The sequence below is a fragment of the Poecilia latipinna genome, unplaced genomic scaffold (genome assembly GCF_001443285.1).
Source record: "Poecilia latipinna isolate Pla-1442-1.1 unplaced genomic scaffold, P_latipinna-1.0 Scaffold871, whole genome shotgun sequence".
Lineage (NCBI taxonomy): Eukaryota > Metazoa > Chordata > Actinopteri > Cyprinodontiformes > Poeciliidae > Poecilia > Poecilia latipinna.
In genome coordinates, this window is record NW_015113487.1 from 149,501 (window position 1) to 170,595 (window position 21,095).

General features: G+C 39.4%; 1 protein-coding gene across 2 annotated transcripts in view; it reads right to left on the minus strand.

Moving 5' to 3' along the window:
* Window positions 1–1,059: 1,059 nt before the first annotated feature.
* Window positions 1,060–21,095, minus strand: part of pmepa1 (prostate transmembrane protein, androgen induced 1) — a 41,402-nt gene continuing 21,366 nt past the window's right edge. Inside the window, exons 1-5 of one of the 2 annotated variants that reach the window (XM_015048277.1) lie at window positions 12,681–13,031; window positions 10,456–10,610; window positions 7,875–7,928; window positions 7,443–7,798; window positions 1,060–6,700 (exon numbers count right to left, since the gene is read on the minus strand). In XM_015048277.1, the coding sequence (XP_014903763.1) occupies window positions 6,388–6,700; window positions 7,443–7,798; window positions 7,875–7,928; window positions 10,456–10,610; window positions 12,681–12,738 (936 nt within the window). In that variant the 5' untranslated portion in view covers window positions 12,739–13,031 and the 3' untranslated portion in view covers window positions 1,060–6,387. Of the gene's footprint in view, window positions 6,701–7,442; window positions 7,799–7,874; window positions 7,929–10,455; window positions 10,611–12,680; window positions 13,032–21,095 lie in introns of those variants that run through there. The other variant, XM_015048276.1, reaches the window with a different exon arrangement.

The following is a 21,095-nucleotide window of genomic DNA, read 5'->3' on the forward strand; positions in this document are numbered from 1 at the left end:
ATATGAACTTATATTTGCTTTTTAAATGTGTCTGCTTAATTAACTGCACATTTTTATACTTTGAGCAATTTTTCACTGCGTTGTGCTGTCTGACAATAAAGTCTGTCTGTCTGTCTATCTATAAGTACTAAAACTGTTACTGAACGTCCTGGTGTCTTTGTTGAATATTTTAGCTTTATTGACTCAAATGGTGAACATTTGACAATTAAGGTATTAATCGCACAAAGTTAACATTCTTTTTAAATGCCACTAGAGGGAGCCAGTGTACCACACAACTCACTGTCCCTTCATTTTTATTTTTTATTTTTTGTTGTTTGATTTTTTAGTGTTTCCGTGCTGCCACACACCTGTCTGAAATAAATAGAAGATTAAAAAGCTCCTCCAGCAATTAATGAAATGCTTAGGACGTGATGTAAGCATTGTTACTTAGATGTTTTGAAGCAAGTACTCTTTTAAAATATGAAAGACAATTGGTCCCAAGAACGGTTGGGATCCGGTGCTCTAAACTCTAAACTCAGTCATTTTACCAGGTACACTACGGTGTTCGCTTGTTAACGCAAACATGTTAACATCTTTCTTCCTTTCTCTTTTTCTTTCCTTTTTTCTTTCTTTCTTTTAGTTTTTGGATGGGTTTACTGCAGGTTCAGCCTATAACATGAAATTTCTGTAAAACCAATTGAAGTGCACCATCTGGTGGACACTGTGAGAAAATCAATCTGTTATTTTTTGTAAATCATTTGGGCATTAAGCTTTGCAAATCCAAATTGAAGATATGTGACATGGCTGTATGTGTGATAATGTTCAAATAAACCTGTTATCACAGTAAGAAAGTTTATTTCTTAAAGTCAAAGACAGTTTATTTCTATAGTGGATGAGCTTTATGTTCTCCCTGTGCGTTCACTGGTTTTCTCCAGGTACTCTGACTTTACCATCCAAAATTACATTTACTCGAGTAACTTTTTAGAAACAATGCACTTTTAGGATTTACTGCTATGATTCGTGTAATTAAAAACTTATCACTTTTTGAACCCCATGAAGAAATAAAAAAGACAGGTCAGGTGTATTTATAAAACTTTTTTATTTGTACTTTTGTTAATTCAAAGGCTAACTGAAATGTGTCCGATTCTTACCAAGTTCTGTATCACCAACAATGAAGCATTGTTGAGTTCTTTTTGCAAAGAATATAACATAAACCCATCAATGTGAACATAAGTTAAAAGGAACTGTCTTAATACACAAATAAGCAGGTATTACTGAGAATAAAATAGATCTCTATATAAGTGTGTTACCCATGCTGTGAGATAAAACTGTCTGGAGTTTAACCCCCAAAAACTTTTCTGCAATGACAGATCACTGGATCCTCACAACTTGTTCTGTCCTGGATGGGTTGTAAGATTCTGCTCATTGCTGAAAAGCTGACCGTAATTCATGTTTTTACATTTAATTTTACTTTTCTCAAAGGTGGGAATCCGGAGCAGAACAAACTCACCACACTGTACAACTCCCACCATTAATGTGCCCTCAGGATTAAACTCCACAACGGCTGGAAGACTTTTTACAACAGTCGCAAGCGTTGCGGCGCAGTCGTAATACAGAGGTTTTATTTAAATATGAACACATCACATACTGCAACAAAAAGAGAGTGTTATCACACACTTGGTTTTCTACAACATTGTCAGAGGAAGAGGCGCCAGTGCAGCGCTGATTCAAAGAGCGGAGAAGCACACAACACTGCAGCATGAGAGGAAACACACAAAAAGGGGGGAAACCTTAATTTTCTCCAGTCGCCTTGTGCTAATGACACATAAGTGCTTCCAGAACGGCTTGTTTCTGGACTAATGTCTTAAATTATCAGGTGAAGAAAAATGGAGATTCAATAATTCAGAGTACAGCTCCTGATTTTGCTGCTCTGTTATGAAAATGGTGTTTTCTTAATAAATTTGGGCATGTTTCCTCCCTTTTCCTGCAGGATTCCTTACATCACACAGCCAGGCTTATTCAATGTTCCAGGCTGTGTTCGGTTAAATGTCAAAAGGCAACAGTAATGTAACACTGGACACCAGAAGGCACACATGTAGAGTTTAGAGACGATAAGAAAAAAAAAACTGACTTTATACTGCATAAGAAAAAAAATAATAAAAGGAATGACTGAAACTCTTTATGCCAAAAATGAACATATAAAAGCACAAATTTGCAAACTAACAACAACACCTTCAACTGAAAAGGGCACTTAAACACAGAAGCACATGTCACGGATTTCCTCTTCTGCCTTACTGATCTGCAGCCTTTGTGTGTTTAGGTAGTTTCACACTCTCAAATTTTACAAATGCAAACAGTTTTCTGTGTGAACAGTGAGATAAAGTGAAATCCTTTTTTCTCTCTTTCTAAAGTGATAAACAACAATAATAACAATAATTCAAAACAAGATCTTACATTTAACACACTACGTTAAAATATCACTAATATCAAAAAGGCAAAAAGTAGTTGTATTGCAACAATCTTCTGAGGCATCACTATTGAAACCATCAATCTTCATCAGACTCATCACCACCATCCAAACATCATCATCATCATCATCATCATCGTAGTCTGAGACAGCGCGGCCAGGGATGATTGACAGCCCACACAGGCCGCTCACATTTAGCCCATCTCAGCACAGGCAGGCACACTTACGTACGACATAGCAACAACAACAAACGACGAACATTTCCACGGAGACCCAAACTCGGTCGGCCAATGGCAGAGGGGGGCCCTTCTTGGAAAGGAGCTCTGTGATTGGACAGCGGGCATCTCTTGGGAACAGGAAGAGCTCAGAGACAGGAGGAGGAGGGAGGCGCTCTGGAGAAAGACCAGGTGTGTGAGATAAATGGTTTTGCTGTACCTTGTGTGGTCCACAGTGAGAATGGTGATGGTGGGGGGGGGGCACTAGATGAATGAAAGTGTGTCTGGCTCTTTAAGTAGTTTATTTAGACTGCTGTGTGTGTGCGGTTGTGTGTGTTTGGTTTTTGTCTAGACAGCTGGCCAGGCCACATCGCTGCACATTTACTGCACAGGAATACACACCCACGCGCCTTTCACATGCCCTGATACACACTATCTCACTTAAGAGCCATCAAATTGGCATAAAGCATTAAAAAAAGAAGATTGTGAAGAGAGTTTGCAGTGCATATGAAATGATTTTTGCCTGCATATAAATGTTTGATATGTGTGACTTTCCTTCTTCCTCCACTTGTCTCTCTGGGTTTTGTCAGCCAGTGCAGGCTTTTCATATAGTGGGATGCACATATTTATTATTATTATTATTATTGTTGTTGTTGTTGTTAGCAGTGGTATTCTTTTTCCCAATCATCCTGATCAGAGCCTTTTTCAAATCTTTATTCACTCGTTACAAACCTTCTTCTCTCTGGTTTAATGGTCAGGAACGATTCATGATCTAAATATCATCCTTCGGTAGTTTTGGGTGGAGGGCTTAGTTCCCTTTGAGTCATGATTTTTTTTATCTTTAAGTGCTTGACTTTAACATACGTCATTGATTAGAAATATCTAAAAAATGTTTTACTTTGGTTTGTACTCTAAAAACTCACTCTGGTTGGTTATAGTTTAAGTAATTTTGTCAGCATAGATCAACTAAGGTGGAGATTTGGGATTTCTTCCATTATTCAACACAAATTGGTTTCTGATCAGGTTGTGTCGTTTCTAAACACTTTGCTGAGATTAAAAAAGCACCTGGAAGTCAGTTATTGACCTACTGACTTAATACTAAAACTGCTAGAAGAGTCTATATATTTAGAAAGTCTCAACGTTTTTGTTGAGAACAGGCTTGTTAAAGTTTATCTGTTCTCTTTTCTCATAGCAGACTTACAGGGATGGTTCAGATGTTGAGCAGTTAATGACATACAGTAGGAAACTTTTCCTCCATCTTTAAAAATATTTCAAAGTGGTTCACTCTTACTAATGTTGTGTTTTGTTGTTGGATTTTACACTCATGACCAAAGTAGCATGGGGTATGCTAATCGGCAAGCTAGTTTTCTACAGTTCTTAAACTATTAGCTGCTCATAATCTTTTAAATCATCTGAATCATCCATTTAAATCAGCTTCAGCATCAATTTGGTTCAATAATTGCATAAAAACTGGACGACACAAAGCTCAGCTGGTGTCGTCTTTACATTTACAGACTCATAATGGGTTTCTATTTCTACACTTGTAAAGAGCTGACACAGGATGAGTTGCTATTAACACTCGTGTCACTTGTCAACACTTCAGTGTGTCTAGTTTCAACAACCCATCTTGTGTAAAAAATAAAATAAAATAATTTTGCTTAAGAACTTCAACAAAATCAACATACCAAAATATTACTGCCAACATTATCCAAGAACTGTTGGGCCACATTTATGGTCCATTCTGATTAAGTTTTAAGAGCTTCGTTCAGTGAAACTCAGCAGATCTGATGCTGGACTGATTTATACATTTTTATCAAGTGTAAACTTTGAAGACTCTCATCAACAGAGGTAAAGGTTTCATATTGTGAAATCTTTAATCGAGGATTGTTGTCTCTTTCCCGCTGCAATAAAGTGCTCAGAGATGCCCGCAAAAACTAGAAGTTTACCAGAGTGAACAGAAAAAATGTTAACAGGAGGTTCAGAGACATGTTGGTGTTATGGATCGTGCATAAGAAGCCGCCACGGTGCACAGTCAGCATATCAGATATTTAGGGACCTGTTGGGCAACAAGCTTTCTTCCTGAGTAATGCTCCACAATGAGGACATTAGGCGTCTCTCTCTTCTCAGCATAAAACTCTGACATTCAAATAAAACACCCAAGCAGGATTAAAAAACAAAAAACTAACTCTACAACATCCTACTCTACTCCTTTCTGCTGTTACACACCGTCTTGATTAGCTCAGACGCTTGTTAAATGGCACAGTCTGATTAAGTTGAGGAAACGTATGTGCTTCACTTGTTTGGTCGAGGTAGTAGCAGCCAGCTTTGGGATTGCTAATGATTCGGCCGACAGGAATGAGAGAGAGAGAGACGGGAAAGTTTCTGGGTTTTTGATTGGACCCACAGGTGAGCTGCTGACATTTGGTTGGTTCGCTGGACTCAGACATTTGCATAAACTGGAGATTTTTTTTCTTCTTCTTTCATCTATGGTACAGACATTGGACTGTCTGAGTCCTTTGGACCAAAGTCAGAGTCTTCCCATCAACTGATAGTTGCTGCTGTGCACCGTGCTGCTCGCACACTCTGGTAAATCATTTCCAATCTCTTTTCAAAACCACAAAACACAGAGCTCCTTCACAATAAAAGTCCCTCTCAAATGTTCCATCTGCGCATACTAAAAAAATAGTGCAATGCTTTTCAGCAATTATATAAATAACTCTAAATTCGTGCTTTTCCATTCTCGTTCATACATGCGTGTATATATACTCCATATGTAACGAATATACAAGTCAACATGTACGTTTCAAAATGTTCAAGGTGAATGTTGGCACCCTCACGTGTTTCTCACGTCTCTTTTTCTAAAACTAGACAACAAAAAAACAAAGAATGCATCAAGTTTTAAAAAGATACCCCTACTTTCTCGACGTTCTCCTTTAGCAATAATCACCGCAGATTCTCCTTCTGCAGCCAACAGTCGGACTTTGTGCAAACCCTCTTCAGAAGACATCAAACTGAATCAAGGATCTCCTGCAGGAGTTGGTCGTTATAAGGCAGAGCTTCTAGCTTTAGGACGTTTAGCACTGTTGCTACACATGCTGAGCTAGTTTTACGATTATGCTAACTAAATCTAAACAGAAATATAGTCAGATGTGCTATCATGCCCCGCTGGTAAAGCCAAAGCCCGGTGCAGGAGCTGCTGCAAACTTTGAAGTTGGGAAACAAAAAAAAGAAGAAGCGAAAATTTAAGGACTCGAAGCAGCAACGGAGGATTATCACAAGAAAACGAAACAAATCCTGCAAGAACCGAGACGATTGAAGTGTTCTGCAGGCTTGGAAATGATACGTCCTATAGAGGCAAACAGAACAAGTAAATATTTATAACAAAGATCCATCAGATACAGGAGAGACGAGAAATTTACGGAGGCTTCTATCCACCTTCATCTTTTCCACTTTACGTCCTTCTTCTCCGCCATCCCGCGTTCCTCTGAAGCGAAGTGGAAAACCAGGAGAACCGGATGTTCTCCTGGAGCTGTGCTCTGCAGAGGTGATGCAGATGTTCTCACTCAGGCCAAGTCCGACCGCACATCCGCCGTGTAACCATTCACACCGGATGTTAACGTTCATGTCATCATGCCTCATTGTCCGCGGATGATTTCCCAGATGGTGAGCTGATGGAATTTGTCTCTTTTTTCTTTTTTCAGCTGGAATGAAGAGAAAGCAGTCCAGTCACACCTGTTCCGGCTTCTGGGATTTCTCCTTTGTGTTCCTTGTGTTCCTGTTTTCCACACTTCCTTGCTGCTTGGGCAGAGGTCTGAGTAGGCCGTGTATGAGAGAGGACGGCGCCCCCTGCAGGGACGATACAGTCCGATGGCTCTGGGTGGAGGCGAGTGTTGCTGGGTGGTAAAAGTGCCCGATGGCTTCGCTGTAAGTCGGGGGAGTTCCCTCGACTTGAGAGTTCTGCTTCTGCTGCCGGGACAAAGCCTCTTGGGCCTCCAGCACACTAATACCTGAATGGACGCTGGGGGGCGGAGCCTGCAGCCTGGGGACAGAAGATGGAGGAGGAATGAGAATGATGGGAGAAACAAACGCAGAAAACACGTAATAAGCCCTACATATACAGCAGACAGAAAAATAACTGGAAGATTGGAATAAGAATAACTCTTGGTCAAAGTTTATGTAATAAGCTGTTTTTGAAATAAATATTTTTAAGGGCAGAAAGTCAGAAAAGGACCGACTAATGTTTTAATGTTTTTCCTCTTCTTGTTGAATTTATAGCTGCACCTCTGTGAGAGAGAACAAATAAAATGTTTCCTTTCTTGGCAACATTTTCAAAGCAATTCACTTGACAATAAATCTCTACTTGCTTTGTGTTTCTTTTTCAGCATTGGGTGTTTTTAGACTTATGTTTGGAAAAGTTAACACTGACTGAAAAATAAATCTTGAATAGTTGAATGTCTGGGAGCGAGAACAAATTGAAAATTTCCTTTCCTACCTGCCAACATTTTAAAATCAATTTACCTGACAATAAATCTCTACTTGTTCTGTCTGTTTTTCAGCACTGTGAGTGTTTTTTTTCTTTTTTGACTTATGCATGAAAAAGTCAAAAAATGACCAAAAATTAAAGAAATACTGAATAGTTGAACTTCTGGGAAAGAAAACAAATAAAAAGTTTCCTTCCCATCAACATCTTAAAAGTTATTTACCTGACAATAAATCTGAAATGACTTTGATCACACGCGAGTTCTCCAAGCTAGAGAATGACAGCAGCTGTGCTGTGTTACCTGGCCTGCAGGCAGGAGTGGGAGGGGTCCAGGGCGTGGGAGTCAAACACTGTTCGGTTGGGCGGAGGGCGAACCGACTCGCGGTTCAGCTCCATCTGCTGTTCGGGGTCCCTCAGCTGCAGAGTGCAGGGCCCCTGGTAGGGAGGCGGCTCCTCGCCGTCTGAGAGGGAGATGGTGGGCGGGAGGTCGATGAGGCTCTGGGGCAGGTAGGGGTACGTCGGCTGGAAGCGTCTCGGGCCGTACGTCTGCTGGAAGCGCTGTGATTGAAGCAGAGGCTGCGGCTGGCTGGGCTGCGGGTCGCGCTGCAGGTACGACATGACTCCTCTGTCCGGGGGCCGCGGGTTGTACACCTGGTGCTGAGCGACGAGAGACGTCAAGATGTTTAGCTGCCTTAAGTTGGAGAACAAGGAGCTTATTCCAAACAGAAGTTACCTCGTTCAGGCCACTGCTGGTCCCAGTGCTCTCAGACGACCACAGGCTTCCCTCCTGCAACAGGAAAACCATCAAACTTCAGTCAGACTCACCTGCAAACTGAATGCAGCACAAACTACCGAACAAAAGCCAGAAAAAAGGCACAAACTTGTAGAGGACTAACTTTAGAGATTTTAACTGTAGTCAGAAAACATCCATGATGAAAGTTAATAATTAAAATATAAAATGAAAAATAAAAGCTATTTTTAAGCTCATGGATTCAATTAAATACAAATGTACAACAGAAAACTATAAATGAAAAAAAATATAATAATAAGTGAGTTAAAATGTAAAAGGGCAATAAAATACCTGGAACAAAAACTTAAAAAGCCTCAAATTAAACAAATGAAAATAAAACTGAATCACTGAGAACTTGACTTTAACCTTTAAATGATAATATTTCTAAAAGATCAATGTGCATCAGAGAAAAACTGAAAAAATATTGAGGATAAAATTCACAAACAACCAGTGAAAATGTAAACTGTATATGTTTATGTTTATGTTTTATGCCTAAAACCAGATAATTGACTTATGGTAATTCCATGTATTTTCTACGGTAATAAAATGTTTTGGACGTTATGGTCAGAAACTGTTGATATTTTACAATTTTTTACCGTGAAATTTAGACTTTTTTTTGCATTGTAAAGAGAACTTTACTGTCCATTTGGGGTTTTTTTTATAGTAAAACTTATTTCAACAGAGAAAATGTAAAAAACGTGATAATCTAAAGTATAATGAGTAACAAGAGTAACGTGAAACTGACCCAATTAGACCAACTTATTCAAGATTTTTTTTATATTTCATTGTTATTGACAGCTTCAGATACTTTTCCAACTTTTTTTTTCTGCAAGCTTATATCTGATTAAGTGTTTCTCCACTAGAGGGCTCTGCTGGTGTGTAAACTGAACTCCTCTCCATGATGCTTTTAACATTCTTCCCTTTGTAAAATCTTTTTATGCATCCTCATTTTTCGCTCTGCTTTTTCCTCAGAATCTCACCTTGACTTCTGTGGTTGATTAACTTCTACAGCTTCGTGCTGAGAGGAAATTAGCCGACTAAAACGGACATTTCAGCAGTTTTTAGGAAGATCAGCACCTCTGCCGCCTGACATTCCCTGTCCGTTTGAATTTCCTTTCTTTCAGAGAATTTCGATCTGCTTGTCTGCTTGGATGTGTGTCAGTGTGTCTGAATGCTAATCCAAACTAACTAGGACACTGTCACTCCCCTGAGCTCTTCACAAAGCCTCTATGTGTGACGTTTATCCTTCATCCCTTAATCATATCTTACTTCCCGACTGGAGCCACAAACACACACGCAGTGACTCAGGAAGCACGAGTGAAGTCATATGTTTGAGGAAGCCTCAGGTGTATCTCAGTGGATGTGTTCCTCAGAATAGACGCCGGTTCCCTTCACGAAAAAAATGAGTCAGTGTGCTAGCATTAGCCTGCAGCAGGACTTAATCACTGGAATTGCATGCTGTCTGTCAGCATGCCTGAAACTCTGACTTCCTTCTTATTCTGTCTTTCAATACGACCGTCTTGTCATTGCCTAATCCCCTCTAACAACCACTTATATTCTCAGAAAGCTATGGCAATGTCTCAGAAATTATAATGTAAGCGGAGCTTGACTGTCTTTCCAGAATCTTTTCAGAAATTTCCCAAAATACTTACGGAAATATCTGAACATGTGATCCACAGGTTAGAAAGAAGAGTGGAAAATTTACGTCTGCTTAGCTGATCCATAGTTATATAACTTAGAGTGAAATGCTTCTTGGTATCGACGTAAATGGAGGTTTTAAAAGTTTCAAAAATGCTGAAATTTCAGACCAGATCAAAAGTTCTTCATTGAAATCCTGACGGTGTCAGAAGACCCAGAGTTTACTCTGATAGTACGGAGTAGAAAGAAGTGGAGCACTTCCCATCCTGTCACAATAACAAATTGTCCCAGGAGTTGTTCTGATAAACGATAATATTGTTGTTTTGAGATGATTTTCAAGCATGGGATAATAATGCAAGAACACATTCTCAAGTATCAATAAACCTTAAATTCTAATGAACATTTAACACTGGAACCAGAAGAAAATTTAAAAATCCAAAACAACAGAAACAACAAATAAAATGAATTATGAAGTCTCTCAAAGAAAGGGCCTGTTGAGACCAAAGCACCAGACTGAAGACTTAGAAAAACGAAAAATCATGCAAATGGAAATTATTGAGCTCGTTTTAATTAATCTTGAGATTAATTTATTGTTATTCCCTCCCCAACCTGTTGCTGAACACAGCTAAAAGAGGAAGGCTGCTATCAAAAAATAGACGGATGGATGTTCTAAAACTACATTTAGCAATCTTTGAGCTAGAAAATATTCAAACTTTTTGCTTACGTTTGTGCATCAAAACAAAAATAACAGCAAACAAATCGCCTGAAATATCACATATGCTAGCTTGTGTTACTACTCAACAGTTAACAGCGTCTGCTTCTCTGTTTAAAATAAAAGCATTTATCCACGTCGTTGTCCAGCCAGACTTCAGGAGGAGCTTCTTACATTGGCCAGCGGCAGGTGCCTCCTGCGGGCGGGCGAGTGCCTGGAGAGCAGGGAGCGCGCAGACAGCCGGTAGTGGTTGAGCAGACAGGTGATGACCACCACCATGACCATCATGAACACCACGATCACCAAGATCTGGACGAACTCCAGCTGGGCTGCAACAGCACAAACACCAAGGTCAGCATGTGATCTCAACTAACAAGCAATAAAAAACAGATTAAAACTTTTTCTACATGCATAGAAAATGCCACAAGCGAGTCCAGTTATGTCATCAGGACTTAGTCACCTTGAGAGCTGCTGATTATTAACAAAGAGCTGCAAAGCTCAGGCTGAGAGTCAAACTCCACCCAGTTGCTTTGTGGGAATAAACCAGTTTCACATTATTTTCCTCCACTGGATTCTTTACAACTGAAACAGTCTTCATAGATGCATAACAATATCCCTGAATGAAAGTTGAAAATTTATTTTATAACCTAAGATGTTGGAAACAAGCAGGATGTCAGCCCAAGAAGTTTTATTAAACTTCAGAAAAACAGGTAAATATATTTCAGTAAACTTCTCGACTAATGTCAGGGATCTCAAAGCTGAAAGGAAAATAGAAGAAAAATTTAGAATCAGCTCATGTGAACAAAATAATAATAAGAAATATAGCAATATTAAAGCACAACAACCTTATTTACACACAAGCTTGAATTCAGCTGTGTGAGTTTTAGGGTTTTGGTTTTATGTGAACTGAAAAAGAAGAAGCTGCTTGCACAGATCTTATGAAAATAAGTTTTTAATATAAAACTATAGAAATTTAACATTCTTCGACTTATGAAGCAAAAATTATTACTTCTATTGAGATTACAGATGGAATAAATTCAAATTATGAAATAAAATTACCAAAACAAGGTCAGTGTTTTATATCAGACATGGAGGAGGTCAGGGAATCACAAACACACACGCACACACGCACACACACACACACACACACACACACACACACACACACACACACACAGAGCCAGACAACATCAGACAGACAGAGCTAGCTTTGTTTAGAGACAGTCTGCTCGAACTCCCCGCTGTTCATGCCTACGCCACCCCCATCAGACACACACACACGCATATGCATGCACACACACGCACACACACACACACACACACACACGCACACACACACACACACACACACACACACACACTGAGCAATTTTCACACACTTTTTCAAAGAGAGCAAGCAGAGGTCAGGGCCAAATCAGAAAAAGGAACATAAAGTAATCTGCAGCCACACACACACACACACACCCACACACACACACGCACACACACAGACCAGACTGCAGACTGGTTTCCAGACGGCTCACACCAGTTCTCAGAGCTCTGTGTTCGTCTGGACCCGTTAATGGTCACATGGCGTCAAAAGACAAAGTCAGCTGACCGCATTTCTGCACTTTTATAAATTCAACCATTTTCACTTGTTATGACTATAAAAAGTGATCGCAAATAACTCCCACCAACAGGAAGTGAGAGAAACACACACACCTAACCGACTGTTTGAGTAGCCAACCTTTTCAAAATAAGAGCGTTACAGTTTTCTGATGATTATTGATAACTGTGACTGTGATCAATCCGACCTTTGAGGTTTGTCTATAAAAGAGAGATTTATTAAGTGAAGGGAAACTTACAAAAAAATTAACTTTTTTCATTCTTCTTCACTAAAACATGTTTTGATTTTACCAAACAAAACTTCAAAACTGTCCAACTGCATAAATTAGTCAAAAAATCCTAATAACAAAAGTTAATGTTTACTTTCCAGAAGGCAGAGGAACCTGCATTCTCAAACTGGACAAAATGGGATTTAGTATTTTGAATAAGTGATTTAAAATATAACAATATGGATAATAATAATATAAATCCTGATCAAATTAAGCACAGCAATAACAACTTAAACAAATAATCACAGGAGTAGAACATCATAAATATAATAAATGTTGTTGGTCTTTGAGCTGGACATTTCCAGACTCTTCCAATCCACTGCAGAATCATTAAATATCAAAACACAATCAATAACCTTCCAATGCAAAATCTGCCTTATGATATGAGAATCATAATTCTGGTTCCTGTTTGGTTCTGGAGATGAACTAAAAGTTTCACAAGAGTCGTGGGGGGGAAGCACAACATGAAAAAGTGAAATCAGAGCTGTGTGCTGCAAAAACTGACTAAACTGACAGGAAACTCACCACAGTGCTGAATCTGAACACAGTTTTCATGGCTGTGACTCCCTGACGATGGTTGCATAGTCTCTGCATGCAACAAGCTGCCCAGATCAAGACGTTCTCTCTGAAACAGCGCGCTGATTAGATCCCGAGGGTCTGTTGTTAAGGCAACGGTGAAGTGAGGAAAGTAAAGCGAACTAAAACAAAAAATTTTAAAAAAGGAACTAAAACAAAAAGTTTGTGGGAAAACTTGGAGCTACATGATCTGCAGACGCTCCGAGTCGTAGTGTGAGCATGAACTCTTTGAGTCTGGACTGAGCTTTGTCTGCAACTTTTTCTCACACACATTCCCACACTGTCCAGACAAACACACACACACACACACATGTATGGAGGAAACAGCTGACCGGAGCCTTCCTGCCTCCCCCACAGCCACTCAATAGATGCGAACAAAAGGGGTCGATGTGACGGGGGGAGGAGAAGAGCGAGCGAGTGGTGGGAGCGTCTGGTGGGGACAGATGGGTCAGAGGGATGGACAGAATAATGATGAAGAACAAAAATAGGGAACCGTGAGGCTGGAGGGGGATCATTAGGACAAACATTATAACTCCAAATAAAAATGTACTGGTTTGGGTTAGCTTCAGGTCTGTTTAACCCATCACAAAATAAGTTATTACATAAATATGATCACATCAGAATCAGCAATGACGTTAATCTGTCAGTGAATCAATAGAAGGGCAAATCTTTCCACTGTTGTCCAGTAAGGTTGGATAATATGGCTTAGAAAGAAAATGTTTTGTTTTTTTTATCCAAATTGTCATAGGAGGTAAAAGCCAGTGATATTCACCAGATCAATATTAAGTAAGAACTTGAAAAAAGCTCTGTAGCTTTTTCTTTTAGTTGTTGATCATAATTTTCTTCATTTTTCACGCAACAGAAAATTACAGCTGAAAACTAGATAAAAGGTGCAATGATCCACTCGAAAAAAGGATTTGAAGGATGCAGATTAATATCCATCCATCTATTTTCTCCCACCCTGCTCCCTAGTGGGGTCAGGAGGGCTGCTGGTGCCTGTCCCCAGTGAGACGTTTCGGGTGAGAGGCGGGTTCACCCTGGATGGGTCGCCAGCCCATCGCAGGGCAACACAGAGTCAGGCAGGACAAACAACCACGCACACACACACACTCACACCTAAGGAGAATTTATACAGACCAATTAACCTGACAGTCATGTTTTTGGACTGTGGGAGGAAACCAGAATACCCAGAGAGAGCCCACCATGCACAGGGAGAACATGCTAACTCCATGCACCCGGGCCGGGAATTGAACCCAGAACCTTCTTGCTGCAAGGCAACAGGGCTGCAAGGAAAGGAAAGGAAAGGAAAGGAAAGGAAAGGAAAGGGAAAAAAAAACAAGTTGTGGGAGTTTGGTACCAGCTGACAGAACAAGCTGTGCGCAGGCATTAGGCCCACTCACACACACACGCACACACACACACACACACACACACACACACACACACACACACCCAGTCTGGGTGGCTTCACACAGATGGTGAGACTGGCACTGATCTCTGTTTAAGTGTCTCTCTGTTCCTCTTTGCCTTCGATAACAACAGTTCCCTTTAACAGGCAGCGTCGCTGTTGACAAATAACGCTTTTAATCTGTTTATGTTTGTTGTTGTTTGTCTTCCCGTCGCCCCTCACTCTGCCTCGCTTCCTCCTTCGCTCGGCTGTATCCTCCTTTTAATCGAATCAGAATGAAAGCGCAACGGGGGGAAAAAAAACAACAAAGCAGCAAATAAACAGCAAATAAACGCAGCACTCAGAGACACAAAGAGAGGAGGCTGAGTGCAGAAAGCCTCCTCCAAGATACAAATGAGAAAACGAGCTAAATGCAATTAAAAGTCAGGAATGTCGACTTCATGCTATAAATCTGAAATAAGGAGAAAGAATGAGCTTATTTTGTATTCCTTCCTCTTCTTTCTGAGTTAAGGTTTGTTAAAATACCCTAAAGTTTAATCCTTTAACGTTGAATTTTATTTTGTAAATCTATGGTTTTCTGAAAACTCTGTATTTTAACACCTTCTTTAATTTCTTCAATAATATGTCTTGTTCAAATCTAAAATCTGACTGAAAAAAGCAAGAAAGATATATTGTACCTTCAATTTATTGTAAAATACATTTCAAGATATTAAATCAATGACAAGTATTATCACAATTTAATATTTAGCAAGAGTCTTTTTTCTTATTGCTTCCTATATTAAATCATTTTCAGAGTATCCCAAATCTAATTTTCTTCAATGATCCTCATAATTCGTTATCAAGATAAAAAACATTGAAATTAAATCTTTAAAACTTCACTTCTTATCTTTAAAACATTCTTAACAAATTAAACTTGCAAAATAAGAATCAGCCACCAAACTACGAAGAAAATCTTTAACTTTCTATAATGTTCAGCCACTGCACTGCTCCTTTTTGCATGATATATATTTTTTTAGAAAACTATGGAAAGACTGAGAGTCCAAACTTCTGGGTTTAAGCTTCACACACATTCGGTTAGCTTAGTTGGCTTGAAAACATGGAGATCAGCGGAGCTACATCGCACAAAAATCATCTGTACACAGATTGTGTCTGAAAATTAATGCATTGGATAGAAAGTCTTTTGGTGAAAACTCTGATTATTTGTTGGCAAATAACTCTAAAAAGCTTTTTCTTAGAGGGGAATTAGTAAGAATGAGAGCAGAAAAGAAGAACTTAACTTCAATGCGTAAAAGGAAAATGTTAAAAATGTCCCTCATCATCATCATTCTGCCCTCTGAACCTGGATTATTAAAAACACACCAAATGAAAACTGATAGATTTAAACTCTGACAAAGTTCCCAAAGTTTAACTGCAGCTCAGACATGTTTGCAGCCCCGTCTCACATTATGGAGCCGTGACCGAGGCCTTCTCTTCCCACTGCTGCAGAACCTCGTTGTCTGACCAACAGGACTCTCTCTGCAGAATAATAACCTCGTTAGTAAGAGAAGAGCTTTAGTGCTGCAACAGCTTCAGTATAGGTACAAGTTTGTTTTTATGTTGCCAAACATTTCCCATTTTAGCTTGTTTAGCTTGCTATTGTTTTATATATTTTAATTATTCAGTTAAAGTTACAAGCTTCACACCTCCTCCTATTATGTCTTTGCTTTCATTTCGTTCATATCTATCATTATGAGTTGCTAAATGTTCTATAATCTTTTGGTTCAGTTAAGGCATCCAGCCAATCTGGGAACATACAAACACATCCCAGCGAGCTGAATTTTCAGAAAAGATTTAAAATACTCTCGCTCTCCTTTTTGCTCTCAATCGCAGAAGTATTTTTAGACCACATGTGTCGTGCTGTTGCGCTGTTAAAAAAAAAACAAAACAACATCCTTAGGGTGAAGACATGGCTCAGGAACGCAGCAATATTGTTGTTCTTCGTTTTTGGGACGCGCGCTATCGGGAAACATGCTGATTTCTCAGCTCCTTCTCTGTATGTGTGAAGAAACAAGCAGAACAATGGCTGGATAAAAGCTGCTAACAGAGATTTTCTTACTCGTTTGTATAGAAAGTACATGCTGGTTTTTTCAGCTGTTTTCCAAAAGAACATATATTTTGGAAAATTATTGATATTATCTGAAAGGACTTCACTTTGCCATGCATTTTATTTGCATTTTTTGCATGCACACACTCCAATCTAAGGGAAATTTGTAGACAGTCATGTTTTTGGTTGGTGGGAGGAACCCAGAACTTTAATCCTGCAAGACACATTTATATCCCTAGAAAAAAAGAAAACAGGCGATCCAACCTTAAAAAAAGTTAATTTGTTACAAGTAATCAAATTAAGTTTGTCCAAGTAAATATAGTAAGCTTAGTAAGTTGTCATGTTGAGCAAACTTATATAAAGTAAGTTTTGCAAACTTAATTCGATTACGTGTAAGAAATTAACTCAATTTTTTAAGTCGCAGCTCCATTCTCTTTTGTGATTTTTGGACATCTTATAAATTATTTTGTCCTCTGAATGAAATTAAAATGACATTTAACACAACATTTTCCGCCTGCTTTGTTTTTCTCAGAGTTGGTGAATCTAAGTCTTCGCTGCAAACAATATTTTTTCTGTTTCGAAGAGGTGTTGTTGATACTGTTACATAAAAAAATCCTGAAAATGCTTTGCCGTTTCCTTGTCAAGAATAGAAATGATTAGCTAACATAATCTCTGTTTAGTCTTGTGATCTTAAATCCCAGGACTAAGAGCAGATGTTAATATAGAGAGTGGATTACTGTCCTCAACTGACTGTTTCTCCACACTTCACTTCAAGTTATTTTAAGTTGATTTTGGAGCAGCTCAGGAGAACAAAACTAGAAAAAGTTACAAGCAGATTTTCACTTCTTGTCAAGTTGCATGAGATCGCCTGCTGATCCTTTCCCTCCCTCTGCGGTGTTGTCTAGACAGGAGGAGGCTGTAAGCCTGGCAGGCAGGCAGACACTGCATGGTTAATCTAAAGCAATTAGCTCATTTGTCATCCGTTGCCTGCCCTCCGTCTATCTGCCTCCATCTCCTCCTCCTCCTCTGCCTCCTCCTGCAGTCAGCAAAAGGTCGCAGGCAGGCAGGGAAATGAAGCAGGAGCAGAAATAAAGAGGAGAAATAGATGAAGAGGAGTGAAAAGCAGCAAAGGTGGAAGGACAAGTAGAGAAAATCGAAAATACAAGAGCAAAGGAAAGTAAACTAAGAGGTTAAATAGAGAAGAGAGGAGAGGAGAGATTAATAGAAGATAAACAGAAAAAAACGATAGGACAGGGAAGAAACTTGCCAAGTCCTTCCTTTACTTGGTCCTTGGATGACTCGACAGTCTGGGAAGTCAGAAATAACTCAGACAGCTGTGTGTGTGTGTGTGTGTGTGTGTGTGTGCGAACATGTTTGTGTGCAAGACTTTTTTTCAGTGGGGTGTCATCCTTTCCCATCTTTCCACTTTTTAATCTTTCACCGTGGAAAATGGACACATCCATTTCCAAGATGTCTGGTTTTGATACAACTTCATTTTTTCCTGAGACGTCTTATAAACGTCACCGTGGCTGGGAAGAACCTGACTCATAATCAGTACTGATGCAAAACATCAGCTGTCTTCTGATGACAAATTACGTTTTTTTCACTGTTGTTGCCACTTTATCAAAGCAAAAAATGAGATGATCTTCTCCCAGCTCCAGTAATTAACCAGGAAAACGTAGCCCCATCCAAACCAGTAACAGGTCAGTAATACTGTGAAAAGAAATGCCTAAATCTGAATAACATCATAACTTAGAGTAACAAAAAGAGGCATAAAATATCTGAAACAAAACATTCATAACTGCATTTATAAAATGAAAGTACGAAACTAATTTTATGTTTTTTTTACTTCAACAAGTTTAAATGTTGAACCATCTCCAAGTTAAACACTGCAAAAACACAAAATCTTACCAAGTATTTTTGTTTAGTTTAGTACAAATACCTAAACTAAACAAAAATTTCTCTTAAAATGAGACAAATTTCATTTACAACTAACTTTTCAACAAAATATACTAGCTTGTTCAAGTCAGTAATTCTTAAATATTAATGAAAAGTTCTAGTTCCACTGGCAGATTATTTCACTTATAATAGATTTGTGGAATAAATCTATTGGACTAATATGCCAGTGGAACTAGTACTTTTCTATCAATATTACTTACAACGAGCTCCTATATCTCCTAATTTAGTTGGTCTTATCTCAAGTGTATGAAGAAATTTGCACTAGAAACTAGACCAAAAATATTTTGTAAAATTTTGTGGTTTTGCAGTATTTAAAATATTATAATGTGTCTGAGTTAAAAAATATATTTTTGTTGGACCAATCAGAGAAGACGGACTCAGACAGAAGTGATAGAATAAAGAAGAGGAGAACAGAGAAGTGACCGAGTGGCAGAAAGTGGAGCAAAGCGGCAGGAGGAGAGGACAGGGCAGCATTAGTCTAATTTTAGCGTGCTAATCCAGGGAACTCCCATGTTAAACTGTGAGTCCCATCTGGACCTGGAGCCGGGCTGACTGTAGCAGAGAGTAGGTCACCGGCTCCGAGTGAGCTGCACATCCTGACAGAGCAGAGCGTAGTGCTGACTTCTCAGGTGCCGCGACATCTGACCTCTTCACCTTTGGACTACAGAGTCCTTTCAGATGTTTAGCTAATCACACAACGTGATGGCAAAGGCCAACAAGCACTCATGCTGGAGGTTTGATGAAACTTTTCAGCCTTTCTTCCAACGTTCACACCATTCCTGTTCAGTTTAATTAAACTGTTTGTTTGAGGAGGTGTGAATCAAACTCTGGGATGGTCCCAATGCATATGTGGATGAAAGCAAACCGGAGACCGCTCCAAAAGCAGGAAGTGGACCAGAGCGCAGGGCATTCTGGGTAAATACCACCTAGTCTAACGCTAGCAGCAGAACTGCCTCGTGGTCTTTTACCAAAGACAAAAGACAAATTTGATGCTACTCCATTTATGTTTATATTTTAGGAAGAAGGAAGTTGCGCTCATGTCTGTTTCCGAGGTTTTTGTGTCGTTTTCTTCAGTAATTCTTGGGGCAGTGCCCCCACAGGTGAGGAGGGGGATAGGTTTTTCAAAGGTTTTGGTTTGTTTGACATAGTGCAGTGCGAAAACAAACTACAGCAGCTGAAAATGTTGCAACTGCTGTCTGAAATCAAACCTACTCCACCGGCCTACGTGGTGTGAAAACACCCTAAAAAGTAGCAGATATACAAAACAGGGTTTAACAAACACACACAATGTATGAATACAATCTTTCTTTATGAGCTAATATACCATGATGGTGGAAAAAAGGCAATAATTAAAAAACAACCTTTAAAAACTGTCTTTAGCTGCAGTAAATACCTCAGCAGACTGAAAAAAAGGAAGAGACAAAATCAGACATGGACCTCTTGGTTCAACAGCTGGTGAATCTGAGAAGTAATAACTCCGTAGATTTTTCCTGTACAACTCTTATCGCCTTCTCACATCATGAGACAGGAATTTTGTTCCACTCCTTTTTGTAACCTTGCCTCCCTCTTGGCTGTACAGACATTAATAACACCTACAAAACTCAGTCCAAAGCAAATATTTCACCTTAGACCGTCAGCTATTTCCACCCAGATGTTTAATAAAAAGCTCAACTGATAAGACAAAATGCTAAGCAGGTTGCAGGTCTGGTCGATCCGCTTTTAACCCACATCTATGTCACTTCTTCACCCCGACTGACACACTTTGGTGCTTCATTGTCATCATTCCTCCAAATGTGCAAAGCTTCTTGATGTTGCATATGAATGTAGATATATGCTGCATCAACATTTTAAGTCAAGTCTCACAGCATGTTTATTCTTAGCTGGTCCGGGGGGAAAGTGAACAACTTCCAGACACACTTTCAGTCTCATGTCCTGCTTCCTGTGCAAGAGAGGAAGGCAGTAACATTCCTAAAAACGACGTGGGGGTAAAGTTTCCATGTTCACCAGTAAACATGCATCATGGTCTGCATCTGATGAGGTTTTCACACATGCAAACGGTTCACATTTTATGCAGATACATTTTCAGCTGTAGCTGTGCTAAAGCTGCAGCTAACGGTTGTTTCAGTAATCTATTATTCCATCAATTATTCTGATGATTATTCAAGTAATCTGAGGGAAAACAAAGTGGCACATTATATATATTTTTCAGACTTTAAGCTTATTTTATGCAATATTTGAAATGCATAAAAAATGCAAACAAAAAATTCAGTATCACCTAAAATGCAAAAACGTAGCATTGCTTTAGGGGACATTTAATCATTTAGGGCTGATCTGTTGAAGGAAGTTTTTTACGTTCAAAATGTTTATATTTTTGCAAAGTTTTTGGCTTACTTAATGCTCTAAGTGTGTTATCTTAGCATACCACATGCTTTAGTCTGTATGTTCAAGTTAAAAATTGTTCTATTACTAAATTAGTTGACGATTATTTCAAAAATTGATTAATCTGATTGACTGTTTGAGCCCAAACTTTTGCATCTCCAGGAAAATGGACCCCAGGTTCACGCACAAAACAATAAACCTCTCAATGAAACAAATAATATTTTAAATGTGTGTGTAAGGAGAGGCTGAGGAAGACAGACCATTTTCAATTACACCAGCTGACATACACACACGCACACACGCCCACACACACCCACACACACACACACACACACACACACACACACACACACACACACACAATGAGGCCAACACACAGTGCTAGTTGGCCCGTCGAGCAGTCTGTCTGAAACGTATGAAAATCAAACCTCATTATGAGCTGCGTGTCTGGCTCTGTGTGTGTGTGTGGGGGGGGGGGGGGGGGGGGAGTGTGGTGCATGGGAGGGGGGGGGGGGGGGACAAAAAAGCCACTCGG